At 41.4% G+C, this 22,132-nt stretch overlaps 1 protein-coding gene across 1 annotated transcript; it reads left to right on the top strand.

The window, feature by feature from the left end:
• The first annotated feature begins 464 nt into the window (after positions 1-464).
• Positions 465-21,319, top strand: RAB18 (RAB18, member RAS oncogene family). The gene is made up of 7 exons (XM_074986284.1): positions 465-1,043; positions 8,995-9,050; positions 14,623-14,684; positions 16,020-16,092; positions 17,043-17,161; positions 17,240-17,306; positions 20,701-21,319. The coding sequence occupies exons 1-7, from the start codon at positions 976-978 to the stop codon at positions 20,874-20,876; spliced, it is 621 nt and encodes a 206-aa protein (XP_074842385.1). The 5' UTR covers positions 465-975; the 3' UTR covers positions 20,877-21,319.
• Positions 21,320-22,132: the final 813 nt, after the last annotated feature.

The raw sequence follows: 22,132 nt of genomic DNA on the forward strand, positions 1-22,132 counted from the left end.
GTAATTTATTTAAATTACAATACAATGGCAACAAGACATGTACAGTTAATACATTATCTTAACTAGTGCCCTTCTTTTTGGCATCCCAGGGTTCTAGTCAGGGCTCCACAAGTACGTGTGCATAATTTATTTAATAATTTTATTTGCTGTGGTGATGGGATAATTGGGTGAACAGTTGGCAAACAAGGACGGAAGAGGAGGAAAAAATGGACGAACGGGTGTGCCGACTGGTCCTTGACAATTCCCCCTCTCCCCATGACAAATGTCCTCATTTCCCCACTTCCAAGTCACTAAGGGCCCCAACCCCCCTAAAAAGAGCCCCTTATCCATGTATATCCCACATCTCCGTGTATATTTGGTCACTAATAAGGATATTTCCGCGGTGCAGCTGTGACCGTGCCGCCCAGCATGGCTAGACACACTACTGGTCCGGCTGCAGCCAGCGTGCCAGGCATATCTCCGGGGGTTGCTGCCGGCTTCCCAGCCCACACGCCTCCTGGCTCTCAGCTAGTGTCCAAGCCCAGCTGCCACCCACGTCGCACTGTACAGGCTGCAACTGCCTGCAGCTGGAGTGGCGCTAGTCTGGTTACTGGGGCGGAGGTTAGACTCTGTCAGACCACAGAACAGAACCCCAGGCTGCGCCCAGGCCGGGGACAGAGCAGAAGCAGCCAAAGGCCCCAGTCTCATCGTGGATGACGCAGCGCACGGAAGCCGAGCCGGACCGTTCCGGGCCGTGCGGTAACACCACCCCACCGAACATACCATCGACCTTGTGCGGCGCATGCGCTGCAGGGAAGGCTTCGGAATCGGAGGCGAGAACACATCTAAGCCGAAGCGGGTCAAAACGCATGCGTAGAAAGGCTGCACTAGAAAACGGGTGAAAGGCTGCGTACGCATGCGTAGCCACGGTCAGCTGCTGCACTGAGCAGGCAGGGAGAAGAGGGTTGGGTCGGCCGGGGTCGCTGGGCGCTCGGGATGGACGAGGACATACTGACCACGCTCAAGATCCTCATCATCGGCGAGAGCGGCGTCGGCAAGTCCAGGTGAGCTGGGGCTGCTCCCGCCCTGCGGGGCCAGGCTCCTAGGCCGTCTTGTCGTGGGAGGGCCCCGTGCCGTGCTGGCTGCCCTGCCCCCGTCGGCTCGGCTCTGTTCCCAGCCAGCAGGCGTGCGGCTCTCATGTCCGACCACCCCGGCCCTGGTGACGGCCAGCGCCCCTCTCCCGGGCCCTTGGGAGCCAGCGCCCCCTTTAGCGCGAGCCCCGCCCCGGCCCTGGTGACAGCCAGCGGCCCCTCCCCTTCGGGCCGAGTCTCTCCCCCTCGGCCCTGGTGAGGCGCCTCGGCCCCCCATCTTGGATCCGGGGCCCTCTCGTGTTCGCACTTAGCGGGAGAGGTCCCCCCCATCCCCCGCTCTGGGACCCGAATCCTCTTCTCTGGCTCTGGTGACAGCCAGCAGGCCCCCTCTCGGTCCCTCCCTCCCTCCTTCCGGCCGCCGTCCTGCTGACAATTAGCAGCCCCTCCGGTCGGCAGTGGTGACAGCCAGCTCTCCTGCTAGGTCCGGGCCCTTCCTTCTCTCCCTCCCTCCCTGCTCACACCTAGCTGGGGCCCTACGTATCCTAGCCTGGGTCACAGTCTGCTACGTGCCTCAGGTTTGAGGATCTGTGTGTGTGCTGTAGCCTCACCCCACCTCCTTGTCGGAGACCTTCCTCCTTGTTCCTTTGCATAGTCAGGTTGTTTCACTTCCTGTTTATCGAGGGGGAAACCCCTTACCTAGCTGTCTCCTCATTCTGTGTTCAGGAGCTGTCTACATCTCAGCACTGTGCTTTGGGTGCAATTTGTTAAATTACTTCTAGACCTCTGCTTCCCAGTACCCAGGGGTCATACTAGAATAAACTTTCTGACAGTGAGTTCTTTGGACAGTCCCCTGAGCTAACTAAAACAGAGACTAAATAAAAATACCAAAACCAGCTTACTCACATATGTTGATGTGCCTCCATTTTCCTATTACTGACTCTTTCAAATGAGACCTGGAAAGCCAGACTCCTGACCAAATTGTAGTCATGTACACCTGAGTGGATCATAGTTAGGCTTGACAGAATTTGACTTTTATTATTGTTTGTTGTTTGATGGATAATAGTGTTTATTTTAAGTCCTATTTTAATGTATTTTTATTCATTTTCACAGCTGTGGGAAATGATGGTGGGATTGGAAAGTTGGGGATAACACAGTAATTACTTAATGACAGCAGACCTTGTGTTACAGCTTTAAGATACTAAGTCACAAATTGTACAGTTGACTTTTAATGTTCGCAAATTAAATATCCATCAATCAAACTCTGTCGCAAGTATCATTCTTCTTTCTTTTGTCTGTTTGTAAGTTTTTATTATCAATTGAACTATTTTGTTTTCACTTTGTGTTTAAATTACTCTTTATGATGCTAACTGACACTTAGAAATTAAAAACCTAATTATTCTTAATTAGATTACATTTAGGAATAAATGCTTTTTTTAAAACAAGAATTCAGTTGTGCTATTTTTGCAGCAGACAAGTCATAAACAGCTACTGATTTTAAAAAAAAAAAAATCTTGCCTGTAATAGTTTAAATGAAGTGACAGCTAACTTCTTTTGAATCCTCTGATATCTGAACTGTAAAGTGTTGCAATAATCTTGTGATGGCAGACATGACCTAATCTAAAAGAAACTTTTTTTTCTTCAAGTCATCTCTTGTTCTGTGACCTTCTAAAAGTTTAAACTTAGATAAATAACTCCCAAGTCTTGTTTACCTATTGTAGATATTAAATATCTCAAAATAGGCATTTAAAAATCTCTAATCTCTGTCATAATGTTTTTTATTATTTTATATCCAGGAATAACATTAAACCCCCTTAGCATTTAAAAGTTTTCTTTATATGGGAGGGGAAACTACAACTTCGTATCAAGTAGTATTATTTTTTTACAGTAGTAGTAGGTTTGTTTTTTTTTAACACTAAAACACAACTTTTGATTAGACAATTTAACTGTTCCTTAAGTAAGCTCTTTTTTGGGCTGTAGGTAAAGAAAGCAGATAGTACTTATAGTATGCACACTCTCAGATATATATGAAAGTATTATCGTCACGCCTCTAGCCATACAGCACTTTTAAGTTCAAATACTCTGTAAAATAAGCTTGACTTCTAGATTTTGAAAGTATCACACTTCAGATGCCCTGTGTTTTCCTGCACTAGACAGCGAAAATCAATACAGGATGTCCATCATAGTTATCAACTGTTTGCCACATGGTTATATACTCTTGTCCCAAACATGTAAAATCACTGATCAATAACTTAAAATAAACTTTAGCCTAATATTATGTCTAGTATGCCAAAATGAGAATCCTTGTACATTGACTTGAAGGCCAGAAGAGATCACAATGATCATCTGGCCTCCCGCACATGATAGGCTCCAGAATCTTACACAGCCAGTCCTGTAGCAGAAACACAACTTCTGACAGAATTGCTGCAGCCTTCTACTCTTGATTTAAAAACTTCAAGTTACATAGAATCCATCGTTTACATTAGTTAAGCCTCAAAGTGTCCCATGCCCCAGGATACAGAGGAAGGCCAAACCCCAGCCCCCCCGCCCCCGAAAAAAAAGTCAGGGTCCTTGTCAGTCTGACCCAGGGGAAAATTCCTTCCTAGCTCCAGATATGGGAATTGGCCCCTGACAAAGCAGCGGGGCACCTAGGAAAGAATTCTCAGTAGTTACTCAGCCTCTCTATCTAGTATAAAGAGACTGCTTATGCTGGAAAATAAACAAAGGCTGGTGATGAAACACTAATCTCTGTATAAACTTAATCAAACTGTCTTGATCCAGATGGTTATTTTTGCCTGCACTGTTCCCCTTGGAAAGCTGTTCCAGAACCATCAGTACTCTGGTGGTTTAAAACCTTTGTTTAATTTCATGCCTAAGTTAGTTGAGAGCCCAGTTATGTCCATTGTGTGCATGTGTGCACTTAACTCCTCTACATCTTTATGTTTGCACTTTATAAATACATCAGAGGGGTTATCATATGTCCCTTGAACCTTCTTTTGATCAGACTAAACAAGTCAAGCTCTTTGTCTCCTTTCATAAGAGTGGTTTTTATTTATTTATATTTGTGCACCTAGTAGCCCTTTTGTGCACCTATTCCACTTTAATCTTTCTTAAACATGAGGGACTGGAATCACATACAGAGTTGAAGAGGAAGTCTCCCCAGTACCTTTTGATGTCATTAAGACTTTCCTGTGTACTGGAAATACTTTGTTTCATTGTAAAAACTGCATTAGCCTTTTTCACAGCTTCATCACATTGGTGGCTCATTGTCATCTTGTGATCAGCCAGTATACCCAGGTCCTTCTCTTACTCTGCCATTTCCAGCTGATTCGTTCCTAGCATATATCGGACATTCTTCTTATTTTAATCACTAAGTATGTGACTTTGAACTATTAAATTTCACCTAATTTTTATTACTTCAGTGTCGGTTTCAGCTGTTTGAGTTTGATTTCTATTTCTATGTAATCATTCCCTTTAGCTGCCGTGCCACTGACCCTAAGCTCTTCATTAGTTTTATTTAAAAACTGAGGTAAAGTATTAATTTAGTTGTTGAGCCATACCTAGACTATCTTTAATCTCAACACAATCCTCTTTATTTTGTAATCCCGCTATTTCTTTCCCGTTTTCTTCTTTCTTATATGGCAAATAGAACCTATTTTCACAATTTATTTTAATTTCCTTTGCAGGGTCCAACTCTGCTTGGCTTTTGACAATTCTCATTTTATACACATGCTTCCTGACCTCAAGAGAGAGCTTTTCACTTTCTTTGCTGATCCAGCCCATCTTCCATTCCTTGTATGCTCTCTCTTAAGCTATGTCTACTGTACATGATAAAGTTGAATTTAAGGCAATTAGTTCGATTTTTTTTTTTTTTTTTTATTTATTTTTTACAATGTCACCATCTTCACTGTAAATACCATTAGTTCCATTTTAAGCAGTGCTAACGTAGATATTATAACACTATGAGAAGCAACTCGACATAGCGTCAAGTTCCAATTTAAAAGTTCGAATTAAGGCGAGTGTTGAAACATGTCTTTTAATAGACTTATTAGCTTCCAGAGGTGTCCCATATGTATCCCACAATGCTCCACCATTGTTCTGTATGGCTGCTTCCATCTCCATTGCTTTCCAGGTGCACAGGAGTTAGGTAAGAGGAATTCGGCACCAGGAAGTCCATGGTAGCTAGCCTGGGGGATCATGCTTGTAAGAGAGGCTGAGAAGCTTCTTTCTTTCTTTGCTGTGAGCACAGTGAGTGTATTTACTTGTTAAAGATAGCTCCAACATGGAGATCGTGGCTCTGTAAGCTCAGCACTTGGGGATATTATATATATATATATTTTTTCCCCCGCCCCATGCTGGCACTAGCCCCTGCCCCACTGCACCATGTGGCATCTAGTCTGTGGGGATTATGCTTGTATGAGAGGATGAGAAGCTTCTTCTCTGCAGTTTACATTTGCACAGGGGCAGCCCACCCTGTCTGCCACAGGTGCCATGCAGTCAGGGTTTTTCCTGTGCTCACCCACATCATGTGGCTAGCCTATGACCCAATAAAAAGATGTGCCTGCTGTTCAGTGTCAACCATGCTGCCAGGCAGCACCATGTCCTGGCTTGCGTATGGTTAGGGCTGCAAGGGTGGGAAACATTTTTGGGGGCTTGCTGTTGCCAGAGGGGAAGCACCCCTGTAGCAAAGATTTATGGGGCTTGCTGTCACCAGGGGAAAGTCTCCCCCCACGGCAAAGATTTCGGGGATTTGCCATCCTTGCCTGAGCCCTTCAACCAACAACCCCCATGCTCCATGACACCCCTCTAAAGTGATGAGGAGGGCCAGCCCTGCACAGTCAGTTGCAGATGCCCCCCCACCCCCAGCTTGAGCAACACTGAAGGGACCATGTCAACTGGCCCTTCAGCCGAAGAGCCCACACCCTCCTAATGTGATGAGGGAATTCCATCCCCCATGTTGAGCACTTCTGTGTAGCAGGAAGCCAAATATCCTGCATCAAAAATGTATTTTTTTCCCCTAATCTTTCCTATCCTTCTCTTTCTTCAAGCTTTGCATTGTTCCTGTAATGTTTTTCAGGGCTGGTATTTTTGAAATCAAGGGAGGGGGAACAGTGGTTGGAGGGCCAGATGAGAAGACTCCGACACCTGCCACATTCTGTAAAATCCTTGAGAATTCAGTTATAAAAGCAAGAGAATTCAGTTAATTTTTTTTTTTTGATGCTTTCTTTCTAATGTTAATTTCTTTCATGCCATGCTGCAGTTTCAATGGGGGGCAAAGTACCTGAGGAACCACATGATGTGCCACAGTCATCTGGGTGATCCGAGAGCACGTACACATTGTGATTCCTTGCTTTTTGTTCTTTCCTTCTGGAAAAATGGCTGTTTGCTTCCAACACGAAGGGAATGAGAGCAATGCAGTGTGGGAAGATGACATCACATACTCGCAACCATTTGCAGGGCATTTTTTTCCCATAATGCATCAGTGAAAAATACCCAGAATGCTACAGGACTGAGGGATACATTCCCACAATGCACCTCTGCAACAGTTGATGTTTGGGGGGTACAGTGTAGCAGCAATAAGTTGACTTTGTGGTAATTTGTGGGGAGGGGAGTATAGTCAAATTTGAATTTATGAAACCCAGCGTTACAAAATTCAATTCAGATTTATTAAAATCATCTTGTAGTGCAGATGTAGCCTTAATTATCTGTTTGAAATGCTTGGTCTGCAACCTTCCTACAAAAATTTTCCCTTTGCTTGGGATGCAGGTTTTGGATGGTTTCCACAGCTCTGAGGTAAAGTGATTCTAAGCCTCCTCCAGATTTGGATCCTTGACTTCTTTAGTTCAGTCCAATTCCCTAACTAATTCCTTCAGCTTTTTTAATGGTTGCCATTTTGAAATTAGGGACTCTAGTTGCAAAATAGCATTACCTTTTGTGGTTTCAGCAACTGTTTGGTGAATAGGTCTGTCAGCTGTTGCATCCAAGAAAATGTGGACCCTTGTATAATTAGCAGCAATTGTCCTTCAGTCTGTATCTGGGAAGTTAACAACTTCCCTAATCCTGCAGTTCCTAGTAGTGTTTATTTCATGAAAAACATTAGAGGTTTTTGTCTATATCGAGATTGGATCCCAGGGGCCTGTAGCATATCCCACGAGAACCTCTATTGCTTAATTCTCCAAAGTGATTTTGGCCAAAACCAATTCTATTTTAGCCATTCATCACTTTGAATTTCTTCAGTATATTTTCTCATTAACATTTAAGGCTATTCTTTCACCTTTACTTTTATTTCCATCTTCTGAACAGTACATGCTGTTCAATTACCTGTATTCCTTGCCTACTGTTCTACCATGTTTCTGTTATCCCTATAATATCGGGTTTCACTTCCAGCACCTGTTTTTTCTAGTTCTTCTTCCATTTTGTTATCCAGGTTCCTTGCAATGCTATACAAACTTCTCAGTTGTTTCTAGTTGGCTTCACCTAGATTCCATAGCTGATTTGAGTAACTCATTCTGACAGTATCTACCTGACTAGCTCCTCTGGTATCAGCATTATCGTTCCATTTACTGTCCATTCTCCTACCCACTGCTGTTCATCTCTCCAGGTCCACATCCCGTATCTTAGCTCCTGGTACACAGCATACCCTTTTATTCTCCAGGTCAGCTCTGGGGACATGCCTACCTGTTCTTAATAGGGAGTCACTGATTATGCGGTGTTGCCTTTTCTTGGTGATTCTCTGGCCTTCATCTGTGGGTTTTTTTTTTCTGTCTGCAAGTTCTCTTGTCTTTTATTGTGACTTGCAGTTTTCTACAAGTCACCCTGTATTCTGACCAGGGTTCTGAAATGTGGGTGAAATCCCTCTCAAAGGACTGGCAGCTCTTGGATAACAGATGTTACAGGGCCCATTACTAAATTTTCTATAATATGATGTGCCAGCCACCCTGGTACAATGTAAAATTTAACTTCTAGTATTTACAGTTTCATCAGAAATTTAATTTTGTGTTGTGGCTGCATTAGTATTTTTCAGAGTGTCTTGGGACCTATCCACTGGAAATAGTTGCAGGAGGGGTTGAGTTGTTATTTTTCTTTTACTAATACCACTAAAGTTCTGTGGCTTTTTAGGTCTAAGCATGCTGACTATTCATTGCACATGTGTTTGTGTTTTTTGTTTTTTGTTTTTTGTTTTTTTCCGCCCCCCCCCCCCCCTTAGATTCCTCCTACTTTGAGTTAACTTGTACTCTGGAACCTTCTTTCAAAGTTGCAAAATGTCTTGGGGGCATTACCTAATTATATCCTCCCCCCCCCCCCCTTTTTTTTTTTTTTTTTTTTTTTTTTTGCACTGTTGCATGAGACTTGAAATAGAGCATTAGAAATAAAATATTCTGAACAGTCAGAGCAGGAGACTTAAGCCTCAAAGAGGCTTACCCAGTATTGGAAGAAAGTATCAAAGGGGTAGGTAGCCATGTTAGTCTGGATCTGCAAAAGCAACGAGGGGTCCTGTGGCACCTTTATAGACTAACAGAAATGTGTGAGCATAAGCTTTCGTGGGCAAAGACCCACTTTGCCAGATGCAGGTCATCTGGCGAAGTGGGTCTTTGCCCACGAAAGCTTATGCTCACACATTTCTGTTAGTCTATAAGGTGCCACAGGACCCCTCGTTGCTTTTCCAGTATTGGAAGTGAGGAGTAAAAATAACTTTCTGAAAACATAGTGAATGTTAGTTACACAGTGAGCTGATACGCAGTCCTTTTTCCCTGTACTGTCTTGAAAGTGACACTCAGGTGTATCTTGTTTTATATGAATGTGACATTGCTTTAAGATATGTGGTATATAGTAATTATAGGTGCCTCTAGCAAGCTGCAGTTATGCTGCAACAACAAAATACTTGGTGTTCTAATAGTATCTTTTACTCTCCTCCTTTCCTCTTCAGCCTTTTGTTGCGGTTCACAGATGATACGTTTGACCCAGAACTTGCAGCAACAATTGGTAAGTATGCGCTAAGCGCTGCTTCATAAGCATTTAAACCACCATGGGTAGAAGATAGTTAGTTAGTTTGTCTGCTTGCACAACTGATAATGAGGTTCAGCCCCATCTTGTCTTCATTAAAGCCGGGAGGGCATGATTTTTTCTCAGTCATCATCCTGGTCGACACTAGAAATTGTCAGTTCAACTATGTTGCTTGAGAGTGTTTTAAAAAAAAAAAATCCACACCTCTAAGTAGTGTAGTTAAATTGACCTAATCCCTATTTTAGACAATGCTGTATTGTCTGTTGTGGAGGTGGATTACCTACACCAATGGGAGACTGCCTCCCATTGGCATAGGTAATGTCCATATTGAAGCATTGCTGTGATGTGCCTTTGAAGTGTAGACATACCCAAAAATGGAGTTAAATGCTACAGGAGTATAAACAGTAATTTGGTGCTGTTATACTTTTTGTCTCAATTTTGAATTCATTTTGTGCAAAGTTGTAATGTGTATTCTGTCTTCTTAAAGATGGGAGCTGTAGATGTGGACTCTCACTGAAGGAGACCTATTTTAGTGCTAACAGATGCAACTCCCATGGTATTCATGAATTGTCACAGCCATGTGCAAAAGAATTCTTGCTGAACTTTGTGAGAAGTCCAGTACAATCTCTCAAAAGTAATAGCAGATTGGCACTTATTTGGTAGGTTGCTTAGGTGGCCACCTAGGGAACTGGGTATTTTGAGAAAGATTCAATTAAGCACTCCAGAACTGTAGCCGTTTCTACTCTAGAGTGTCTTTATGTTGTACTGGACACTGAACTCCCCCTCACACTCATTCAAGGAACAGATGTCTGAATGGTAGAAAGTGGGTTCTTCCTTAACTACGCAAAACAACTATTCCCACCTAGGCAAGTGGCCCAAGAAGAGAGGGGAATATCCAGAGTTTCTGAAATCCTGTGTTCCAGGAATATGTGGGTGATATGAGCAGCAATAACTGTCCAACATTAATTGAATTGTATTTAGGAGGGAGAGATGGGCCCCAGAATGAGAGGAGTATGTGTGTGGATAGTGAAGTTTGTGAAGGGCGTTAAAATGGCTATAACTCATCCTGATATTATGCAATACATCATATGATCCATAATCTAAGCCAAATAAGTAACTGGGAACAAATTAAAGTCACTTTTCTGTACCACTTATTCTAACACCAGACTTAGGGCAATGGAGGTACTAACTGAAGACCTGGAAGAAGCTTGGGTCACAGAGATCCCCATTTGACCAGCAGGGCCACCATGGTCCCTAGGACATGGTGGGAGGCGGACCAAGGGCAGTGAGCCATTAGTGTTGCTCACTGGGCACCCCTCCCCGCTTCAGAGCTGTGTGCAGCAGTGCTGCTGAAGCACTTTAGAGAGGCCCAGGTCTCTGCCGCCATCTTTGAAACACTGGGTCCCGGAGCAAGTGACCCTTTACCTCCTGCAGCCCTCCCTCCCCTTGTCAGCAGGTCTGCTGGAGACTGTCACTTGATGGACTGATCAAGTATACAATAATGGATGCATCTGGCAATCTATTTTTTACACTGCAACAACAAAACATACTGAGCCCTTCTACCTACATTCTGGGGTGCTCCACCACTCTGTCCTGCTGAGCTAGATGCTTTGGTCTCCCCAAGAAAGGCACAGAGCTGAGGAACAGCCTGTTGCCTTCAGTTGACTGGCTGAAGTTCTGAAGCATGAAATTTGATTATAGCTGTTGTATTAATGCAAAGCTGCAAGTGTTTTGACCATGCTGAGGACAATGCAGGCAATCCTGTTCTACCAGGCACATTAGGGAAGGGAATGAACGTGGAGATTCATAAAGAGAAAAGCCTGGCTACAGACAAACACAGGTGCTTCTTCCAGAAGCTGGATTAAGCCATATAATTTAGAAAGCTATGTAATCTTATTTTAAAGACTCCAGACAGTGATGAGTCTACCATCTTTTTCTGGTGAGCTGAACTGTTCCATTGTTTACCCTCACTGCTGGGAGGTTCTTACTTCAGTTTTAATTTTTTCCAACTTTTAGCCATTGCATTTTGTGCCTTTGTCGGAAAAAGTGAGATGGTCTCATCAAATCTTCTCCCTGTGTAAAACCTGTGCACGGTGATCAGGCTGCATGTCAATGATCTCCTCATTGAGGTCAACTTATCAAACCTAGTACTTAGAGCCCTCCAGGTCTGTGAATATCTGCTTTACAGCTACGGATGTCTATGGGCTGTGTTCAGAGATGGGGAAGCAGATACACATTTCATATCAGCATTGGGCTCCGTTCATACTGTAAGGCTGTTCCTTGTTTTCCAGCTCCAAAACACTTTTGTGGTTCTCTTGTGTACTCTCCAGGATATCCACATACCACTTCAAGAGTGCATCTCCTATTTGTGCTTAATAATCCATGCGTACACCAAGGGTCTCATTTATCCATTTTGCCAGTCTTGCACTTAGAATTCTAAGTCACTTCCATCATGTAAGATTAACCTGTATTGTTTGTTCCCAGATAAAATACCTTACAATTGGTTGTATAACAACTGTTTGACTGGGTTTAACTGTTTAACTAGGGTTAACTAACCCTAACCTTGACAGTAACAAGTTCCCATTATTTACTATCTCAGCAATCTTTGTCATCTGCATATTTTTTCTAGCAGAGGTTTTCAATCATCTAGATCAGGGGAGTGCAAACGGGGGGGTGGGGCATGAAATTTCAAAAGGGGGGCACAGTGATTGGCTCCTGCCCCCTGCTGAGGCCCTCTGTTGCTTCCCTCAGCCTCTTTCCAGTCACCTGCCCTGTGCAGCACTTGCTGCCTGCCTCCCTGGTCTATGCTAGCAGCAAGCCCGCTTAATTTCCAGTTCTTCCTTCCCGGTCGGGGCCCTCCTTTACCTCCTGCAGTTTCTCTCCTGTCACCAGCCCTGCCAGGCTGTCTCTGCTCTTGGCAGAGGGCCAGAATGATTTCCACTTCCCCGGGCCCCACCCTGTGCGGGCCTCTGCTGCCTACTCATTGCTTCTCCAGGCTCAGGTGAACTGCATTGCCAGTCCTCCTGCTCTCTCCCCCTCCACACACCACCAAGTATTCACTGTCTCTTGGGAGCACTGGAATCCTTTCCAGTCTGGGTCTCCCAGCAATGTTACGTACGTGTCCCTTGAGTCAGGTTTTGCAGAGTTATCTGAGTGGGGGGCAGTATATGTGTGCTTTTACTGGGACACCACTTTGTTTCAGTTTCCTGAGTGAATCCAGGCTTTGTTGTTGTTGTTCCCTTTAAAGAACTGCCTGGGAGGGCTAGAAAGTGTGTGTGTGTGTGGGAGAGGGAGAGGGAGAGGGAGAGGGGGGTGCTTTAAACAAGCTCTGTTTGTTTGTGTGCAAGAGTTTTTTTTGCTTTTTCCTCCCCAAGCTGGATCATGGGTCAAGCTCTTGACCTGGCACTGCTAGAGGTGGGAGGGGTCTTCAGAGTGAATTTCCATTGGTTTGGCGGGGGAGCTGTCTAATTGCAGGGATGAAGAGGGGGTCTGACCTAAAATGTTTGCTCACTCCAACGTAGGTCACTGAAATTAACAGCATTGGACCAAAACCAAATTCCATGAGGACTTGTTAGAAAGAACCTGGATAATTGATACTTCTCCATTAACAACTACATTTTGTCTTCAATCAATGAGTTTTTAGTCTGACATTTTAATCATGTGTAGTATAGTTACTCAGAATTAAAGTAGACTTAATTTGGTTAACTGTGTGTAAATAGGGGTTTAATGTAATTTAACTACTCCACTTTTGATTCACACCTTTAATTCAGACTAATTTTCCTGAGGTGTAGTTGCTTTTATCAACCAAACCTGTCAAACAGCAGATTTGTCTGATAAAACCAATCTTCTTTAAGCCAGCATTAATTATATATTTAACCCCTTTGGTGGTGGTCTTGAATTATCCATTTCATTGTAGTTGTGACCCAGCTCAGGTGGAATTCCAAATCTTGCCTTTGTGCTGAAATTTTCTGGCCTTATGAAAAGACTGCAAGTGCCCTATAGAGGGGATAATTTAGTCTAGTCGCACATGTTTGGGGGCTAATAGGATCAAATGTCATGCTACCACTTAATATGCAGAATTGTCCTGACAGATGCATGTACCATATAACAAAGCAAAAACTAGCATCAATGAAACATTGGAGACATACGGAACAACCAATTCAGAAAATCAGGGATTTAAAAGAAGTGGTGACATGAATGCCAAATACAGTAGAGTTAACTTACTATTTAGTCTATAGTGTAACAAATTAAGACTTACAAGTGGGAGAAATACATTAGAAAAGCTTCTATGTAATCAGTTGGGCATAGGCTGAAATCTTATATCATCAAACTCCTAACTAAAATTCTGATTTCACAACCTGGACATTGCTACAGTGCTTACTTTTGGCGCTTAACTTATTTGGTGGGTGTAAATAGTTTAAAAAAAAAAAAAAATGTGGCTTACACTGGCCATGGACTGTTCTGTGAAATTCTCTAAAGGGGAAATTAAAAAGCACAGTCTAGTATACATATGCATAAGCATGGACTGAAGCTTAAATGTACTTATTTTTAAAAACCCTGAAACTACTTTTCCTGTCATGGATGATATGAGGCCCTATTTTACTATTGGATGAAGGAGGGAGACTATGGTTCCACAGGGTTAACTTCCATGATAGTGTTATTGTAAATTGGCAGTCTCCCATTGTAAAAGTATCTCCTTTATGCTATCAGTTAAGTTTTTTGGGGGTTGTTTGTGCTGAGCTAATAGAAATAGAGGAGCTGAACTATTTTATTCTGCTGATATAAGTTTGTTCCAATTTTGGAGCAGAAAAACAGTTTACAAATATTAAGAACTTCCTCCTGGGAATGAACTCCCCTTGTGACATACATACAAAGCACAGTGCTCAGTCAACTTTGGAGAGTGATTACATTATAAAATAGTACACTTTCCTTTCTCGTAACTTCTGCTAAGGCATAACTAGTTGTCATCTAGCTGTATATTTCCGTGCATAGTGACGATCTTACTTGGCAATTCAGGAAAAACCTCTGAAATTCTAAGCTGAACTTGTGACCCTCAGAGGTCTTCAGTGGCTATTGTCATAGAATCATAGAAGATTAGGGTAGGAAGAGACCTTAGGACATCTAGTCCAACCACCTCCTCAAAGCAGGACCAGCTAAATCTTTCCAGCCAGGGCTTTATCAGGCCTTGTCTTAAAAACTTCATTTAACTTTATTTAAGCAGCTATCTTGAAGAGCATAGTCAGGAGTGCTACACTTCATGTAGGAAATATTAATACCTGCTTCACTTCCATGATATACCTATTGGTCCATGGCTTGTGATTACCTCAAGACTCTTCTAAACTGTAACATTGGAACCTGGTGTAGGGCCGGGGGGGGAAAAAAAAAAAAAAAAAAAAGTAAAAAGTAACAGATTTAACTAGTCTGCTACTGTCAAAGCACAACTTGATTTCTGATTTACTTGACTCTTTTATTGTTGGTTTTTTGTTTTTTTGTTTTTTTTAAAGACATAATTTTGTCATACAGGAGAATTAAAAGCTATTTACTCTTCTAGGTGTTGACTTCAAGGTGAAAACAATTTCAGTTGATGGAAATAAAGCCAAGCTGGCAATATGGGTAAGTCCCGACTATAATAAAACACCTGAGTCTGTCATAGTTTATTGCTTTTTTAATAATGGTGGTGGGTTTTCTGGAAATATGCAGTTGAAGGGATTTGCCATATTAACAGGCATTTTTAGTAAAGTTTTTTTTTTTTTAAATTGGGCCATTCATAAAAGCATTACTGGTAGTATTTTCCCATTTTCTGTGTAGGTCACACAGTTATAGTATCAGCTCTAGTATCTGAAATTAGCAAATGGGTCTCTACTGTAGAATTTTTTTATGGGAAAAGACTTTACTGTATTCAGATAACATTTTAAAAGCCACCAACTATAGAGGAGAATATGGAGTTAGATTAGAAGGAAAAGTCTGTTAATTTTGAGTATGGGTAAATATTATCTATGGAACATACAACATTCTACTTGAAGTGTATATACAACAGACTATATTCTTTGAGCTTGATAACTAAGCGTGTTAAATTAGGTATAGTGCTCCTCACACTAAATATTTACATTTCTAAAGGAAAAAAATCTTCTCAAATAAGATTTTATTTTCTGTGCTAGTATGGCATAAATTACATAGCTTGAGAATTGCCACAGTTGTGCGTGTTCAATTTACATTAGTAACTTGTATGTAACTTTAATGTGGAAAAAAACCATGGAAATACCCAGGCAAATACCCAAAAGACATTTGCCTGATAATGTTTGAGTTCAAGATTGCCTTTATTAACATGCTGTCGTTATCTGTGGTGCTTATATTGTTCATTGTACTTTCACAGATCTCCAGTAAAGCATATGTAGTCAGCATTTTAATATTTTGTCTCTGTAGACCCATTGATTCACAAGCTTCTTGAGATTTAGAAGGAACATGATCAGTTTTTTGTTACTTCTGCTACAGTTTGGTTTGCTGTAATTCATATTAAACATGTTTCTCTGGTTTGAAGCTAATTATGAATATTGGACAGTGAAAAGTCATGTATCTTGCGGTATGAGATGTTTGCAAACCTAAAATGTTCATTTAGAAACAAGTGCACTGTTGCACTGGTGTCTCTATCTGCTAGCTGTAAAGTATCAGTAGCCTCAGCGAAATGTGAGTATCCCATCTCATTATAGACTTGCTTATTTTACCTAAAGATTTGGACTTTAAAAGCCACTTTTTAAAGCAGAAGTTTATCCACTCTGCATCTAATCTTAATTCTTTATCTAAAAAGTGAAGTAAACTTTAATTTAGTGATGCAATATTTTTTGATAGTTTTTTGCTGCGTATATTAGATCTTGCAAATGCTCTAATTTCAGCAGCACATAAATCCCTTTGTGCAAGAACGGTAATAGAAAGTGTTCTAAATATTTTTAGGATACCGCAGGTCAGGAGCGGTTCAGAACATTAACGCCCAGCTACTATAGAGGAGCACAGGGTGTTATCCTAGGTATGTATGCTACCCTCCTACTTGACTCTGCATGGTTTCCAGACTTGGTTCCAACATCAATATGCCACTTTTAAACCTTAAATTTTTTTTCTACTCTTTACAAAGAAATTCAGGACAAACTAATCCTTCTCCAATTACATTTGGCTTTTTAATATGTGTAATTAAAGACCAATAATTTTAGTATCCTCCCAATTACTGGAACATCTAAACATTTTGAGCATCCTCTGTTAGGAAACCACCTCTCTTCTTTTAGAAATCCTTCCCTGCTTGTTTACACAGTCCTGCATAGGGGTGGGTGAAATGTAGAACACAGTAAAATATTATGCTTTAACTACTTTGTGTACAGTCTTCTGATGTATTAAAAGATACCTATAATATGTATTTCTCTCTTAATCTGGATTAATGGTGCCATGTAGACAACTCTTAATATTCTATTTTGATTAAAATAGATGATCCATTCTGCTTCCAACTCTGATAATGTTTCTGTCATATCCTCAATGTCATTTGGGAAAAGATTGTGTTTGAAATTGAGAAGCCTGTGTGGCAGATACCCTGCTTCTTGTGTCTGCCCACTGATGTTAACTGTTGCTTTTCTTTGGAGTATTGTTCTACTGTGTATTGAAAGCCTCTGTACTAGCACTTAGAGCTCAATGCCTGTATTACTACTGCTAGAGCTGGTTGGTAGCAAGAAATCCAGGGGTAAAAATAATTTTGGTGCTTTGTATTTAAGTCTTGACAATCATCTGGCTCGAAGGAGATACTCGGTTAACCTCATTTGTGTGCAACTGTATATGCAATAACTTAACCAGGTTGATTTGTAGACTGGCCTGTCTTTTTAAAAAATTCAGATTTTGAATGTCTAAAAATCACTTAATAGTTGCAATAAATTATTTGGAAAGTTCTTAAAAATCCCTTAAATCAGGTCAGTGACCATTGGCACTATTTTTCAGTTTATGATGTCACAAGAAGAGACACCTTTGTTAAACTGGACAATTGGCTGAATGAATTGGAGACATACTGCACAAGGAATGACATAGTTAAAATGTTAGTTGGAAACAAGATTGATAAGGTAAGCAGAGTTGAAAAATTACGTTGTGGCTTATATGTCTGTCACAGCATATAATAAGCACACTGTTTCTTCTTGCAGGAAAACCGGGTAGTTGACAGGAATAAAGGTCTCAAATTTGCAAGGAAACATTCCATGTTGTTCATAGGTATGCTTTTGAAGATGCATGTAAAGTCCTATATGATGATTCAGATTACCACTATATAACAAATAAAACTGTGATTGGATTCCATTTTTATTGTATCAGCTAAGTACCTTTCAGCTACAGTGCTTAAGTGTTTTACAAAATTAACTTAAACATAACTGCCTCAAAACGCACATTGCCGTCTTGTTTAAATGGGTCTTAAACTGTGTCTATCCCAATCTCCAGACTCCTAACCAATGAGTAGGTCCAGTGGTTTTTAACTAGTGTGCCAGAACTCTCCAAGTGTGCTGTGAATTTTCATCAGTTTCTCCTTGCCATTGCATGGCGGTAGGGAGGAGAGAATTACTGACTCCACTCCAGCTGGGGCTCAGGCAGCAAGGCACAGACAACCCCACTGATGTGGTGTTGGTCAGCTCTCCCTGAGGTGACTCTCTTTGCAGAGTCATCATGAGGGGGAAACGCCAACCTTGCAGGGGTCTGTTGGCCTCAAGAGGCAGCGGAAATGTGGGAGGGAAGGGGCCTGTTGGAACTGGGCACAGTTTAAATGCTGCTTCCTGGCTCCAGTGGACTGGCAGGGAGGGGAGCTTACTCTCTGGAGCTGCCTCCTCTCCCTTGCTCCACAGTAAGCAATCAAGTAACCACTGAGAGATTTTTAGCAGTTACTAATCAGACCTAACATGGTGAGCATTCACTTGCCCACCTTTTTGCACACTGTCAGGTCCAGGTTTCCAGCTAAACTGGTTAGTTGACTGTTTTTCTCTGGTATGTGTTTTGCTCTGATCCATTACATTTCAATTTCTTATCCGTTCAATTATTTAATAAAAATTACACTTTTAAAAATATTCTTCACATTATCAATTCCCTATTTGTAAAAGGGGCAATTCAGGTGCTCGAACCGAATGCTGCATGTCGAACAGCTTTAGGATATGAATAGATGAGTTGCACTGATTTTGAAAGTGCTTGTGCTCACTGAAGGTGTATTCTTTGGTGGATTTGAAACATTAATGCATTTGATCCTTGGTTAGCTGCTTGTATGCAATACTGTGTTGCAAACCTTTCTAGTATGACTGTAACTATACTAAATGTGATATTTATGAGCAACTGATTCAGCTGAAAAATGTGGATATGCCCTGGAATTTTGTCTCACTGAAGTGTGCTGTGTTACTGAAAAGTTTGGGAACCACTGGACTAGGCACATGAAGCCTAAAGATGAAATTCTGACCTCATTGAAGTGACTGGGAGTTCTGCCGTTAGTGTCAATGGACCACGGATTTCACTCTGTGTGGGATGGCAAAAACAACATTGAATTGATGGCCGAATCAAAACCAGAGAGAGAACTGGCAAATAGCTGGCCAGCCCTCAGATCATCAAAGAAATAGGTTTAGCTCAATGGTCTGTATTAGGGTTGGTTTTTTAAATGTGTTGATACGTGAGGGATGGTTTGGACTAATGAGATGACAAACTTGTAGGTAATTAAGTTCTTTGGGACTAGAGAACTGCTACACACCAGGGGACCTTGACAAAGCTAAATGTGTGGGCATCATAAGGACAGGGTAGACAAGCTAGTGTTAACTATGTAAAGTAATTCAGGGTGGAAGGAATAACTTTCAGTGATCTTGCACATTGCTGAATTGTAAATTAACTGCTGTTGGTGTTGACCTGGATGTCAGTGTGGCATAACTTTGCCAACTAAATTCTTTGTTCTGTGTATTGAGCTAGGATGAAGTGATATGCCATAAATAATGATGTGCCTTTGTCTGATTCTGTGCTGTGTTCGCCTCTGGTCACACATGCTCAGAAGGCATGTTTACACTACCTGCCAGACTGCAGTCAATCCAGAAGGGGTCAATTTGTAGTGTGATAAGTTGACTGCCAAGCACTCTCCTGTCAGCTCCATACTGTACTGGAAACGTAGTCAGATTTGGTGGAAAAGCATCTGCTATTGACCATATGTCAACTTCAGCTATGCTATTCATGTAGCTGAAGTTATGTATCTTAGATCAAAGGCCCATGGTACTGTAAACTAGGACAAAGATATTGCAGAACTAGAACATGGGAGATGGGACGCAAACTATTACAATCCTGGAATACTATTGGAATCGTGGAACTATCTAAAGGGGACATAGAGTGGTGGTGGTGGGGAAACAAATGGCGTAGAGGCGGCAAATCAGATGCTAATGTATATCTGCCCTGATAATACAAGAGCAAGAGAACACTTTAATGAACCTGAAAGGTCACAAATTTGAAAACTGCAGAAGTACATGACACAACATGTAGTTAAACATGCAGAACTTGTTGCTACAGAGTATCACAGAAGTCAAGATCTTAAGTTGTTGAACATTTACTTTGGAAAAAAATATATTTTTAATTTCCTATAAAATCAACCAGAATCCCACGAGGCTAGGAAGAAACTTAACCTATAGGCATATGATTCCATAACTATCCAAAGTGGATTTTTTTTTTTTTTTTTTTAAGGTACTGGCCACAATCTATAAACTAAAATAGACTGAGCTCTCAACTGATCATCATCTAGAAACTGTCTGAATTACGTTGGAGTCACTCTCTTTAGTCTTACACCTCTGGTGCAACCATCACCTTAGTACCTATATGCTGAGATGAAAATAAAGGCTGTTTTATGTTCCTAGCATCATTCTTTGCTCCACTTCCTGTTGTAAAGAGACCTCTCAAAGTGGTGTTAAACTTGTTGATATGCAGTAAAAACATCACTGACTGTGGCTACTGACTGAACTACTGGACCATTTATCCTGCTAACTCGGTATCACTCACTAACATTTTAAAACTTGTCTTTTATGAGTACAGTGCTGTGCTGTAAAGTATAATAGGCCCTTTAAAACTGCTAGACATTAAAGTTCTAAAAAAACTTCAAACATGCCAGTGGTAATTATTTTAACATTTCACATAGGCTACGTCTACACTTAGGAAAAACTTTGAAGTGGCCCTGCTAATGGCCAAATCGAAGAATACCAATGAGGTGCTGAAATGAATAGTCAGTGCCTTATTAGCATGTCACTGGGCGCAGCACTTCGAAAGTGCTGCGTTTCTGGTCACGCCAGGCTCATCTACATGAGGGTCCTTTTTGAAAGGACCCTGCAAACGTCGAAATCTCCTTATTCCAATTAGCATGGCCATTCAGAAGTTTTTCCTAAGTGTAGACATGGCCATAGTGTATCAAAGCTCATATCTGACTGTAGAGAGTAAAAAGCCTACTGCCTTAAATACTAGGACTTGCTGTTTATCTGTGGTGACTTTCCCTCCTGTACCAAAAGTGTAAGATGCATATTGAGAGAAACACCTTTTGTTGTTCTCCAGTTAAAGCAAGAAGATGCTGAAAGGTACACTGACACTTGCTTGACTTCATGCATTTTTCTTCCCCCAGAGGCAAGTGCAAAAACATGTGATGGTGTACAGTGTGCCTTTGAAGAGCTTGTTGAAAAAATCATCCAGACACCTGGACTGTGGGAAAGCGAGAGCCAAAACCGAGGTGTAAAGCTATCAAGCCAGGAAGCAGCCTATGGAGGAGGAGCCTGTGGTGGATACTGCTCTATGTTATAAACTCTGGGAAGTTTGTCCTCTTGCATATTTAGACAGTGTCACCTTTGTGTAAATTCATTAACTATTTTTAGGGACCTTGCAGTTTGCACATATTTGTTTTGTATCACGGCAGTGATCATTCGTAGGAAAACATGCTCAGCAGGATTCCCAGTTGAAAACCGTTATGGTAAGCATGCCCAATGTGCAATCTTCAGGTTTTTTATATGTAGCATAAAATAGTGTGCAAGAATAAATGCACTCAAGTTTTATGACCTTACACATTCATCATGTAACTACTCTTAAAAAATCCTAACAAATATACCTTTTGCGGTGTCTGGGTTTTCTTTCATTTAAATACTCTTGGGCCATGGCCACACTAGTGCCTCCCTTTGGAAGGTCAATGGTAATGTGGCACTTCAGAATATGCTAATGAGGCCCTGCCACGAATATGTAGTGTTTCATTAGCATAATGGCGGCCATGCAAGCTTCAAAACTGCCGGTTTCGAAATGCATGATGCCCATGTAGCTGGGGGCCTTTTGAAATGACTCCCCGATTTCAAAAGCCCCTTCTTCCCATTTGATTTTGGAAAGAAGGGGCTTTTGAAATCGGGGGTCACTTCAAAAGGCCCCTGGCTACACAGGCGTTGTATGTTTTGAAGCTTGCATGGCTGCCATTATGCTAATGAGGCACAGCATATTCCTGGAAGGGCCTCATTAGCATATTCCAAAGTGCCACATTTACCATCGCCTCTCCAAAGAGAGGGGGCTAGTGTGGCTACGGCCTTGGAATTATAGAATTGCGTTTTATGCACAACTCTTAAAAATGATGCAAGCCAAAATGTAATATCTTTTACAGGTAAATGCTTGTCCTTGTTGGCATAACAGCATATGTAGTATGAGTACACAATTCTTACAGCCAAGTCTGTTACAAATTCTTTTTCATGATGCAGAGTTGTCCAAAGTATGGCCTCTGCCAGTTTATAGCTAATCTGGACACTTTTTTGTAGAGATTTCTAAAATTTTTCCTTTGAGAATTTGAGCAACATAATAGGTGATTTTTACAAGTTAAATTCATCACTTCATTTGACAACTTGATTGCTTAACTAGAGTTTTAATCCTGTCATATTTTATGTATTAAATTAATGGAATTCTTTATGATGCAATTCACTATTGTCCTGCTATAGAGTCTTCATTTTTTTGGCTAAGAATTGGAGAGGTGTCTTTTATTCTTTCACTGTGAATCAGCTTGCCACACTTCAGTACAGATGCTCTTTTCT

This window comes from Carettochelys insculpta, chromosome 2 (assembly GCF_033958435.1).
Source record: "Carettochelys insculpta isolate YL-2023 chromosome 2, ASM3395843v1, whole genome shotgun sequence".
NCBI classification, from domain to species: domain Eukaryota; kingdom Metazoa; phylum Chordata; order Testudines; family Carettochelyidae; genus Carettochelys; species Carettochelys insculpta.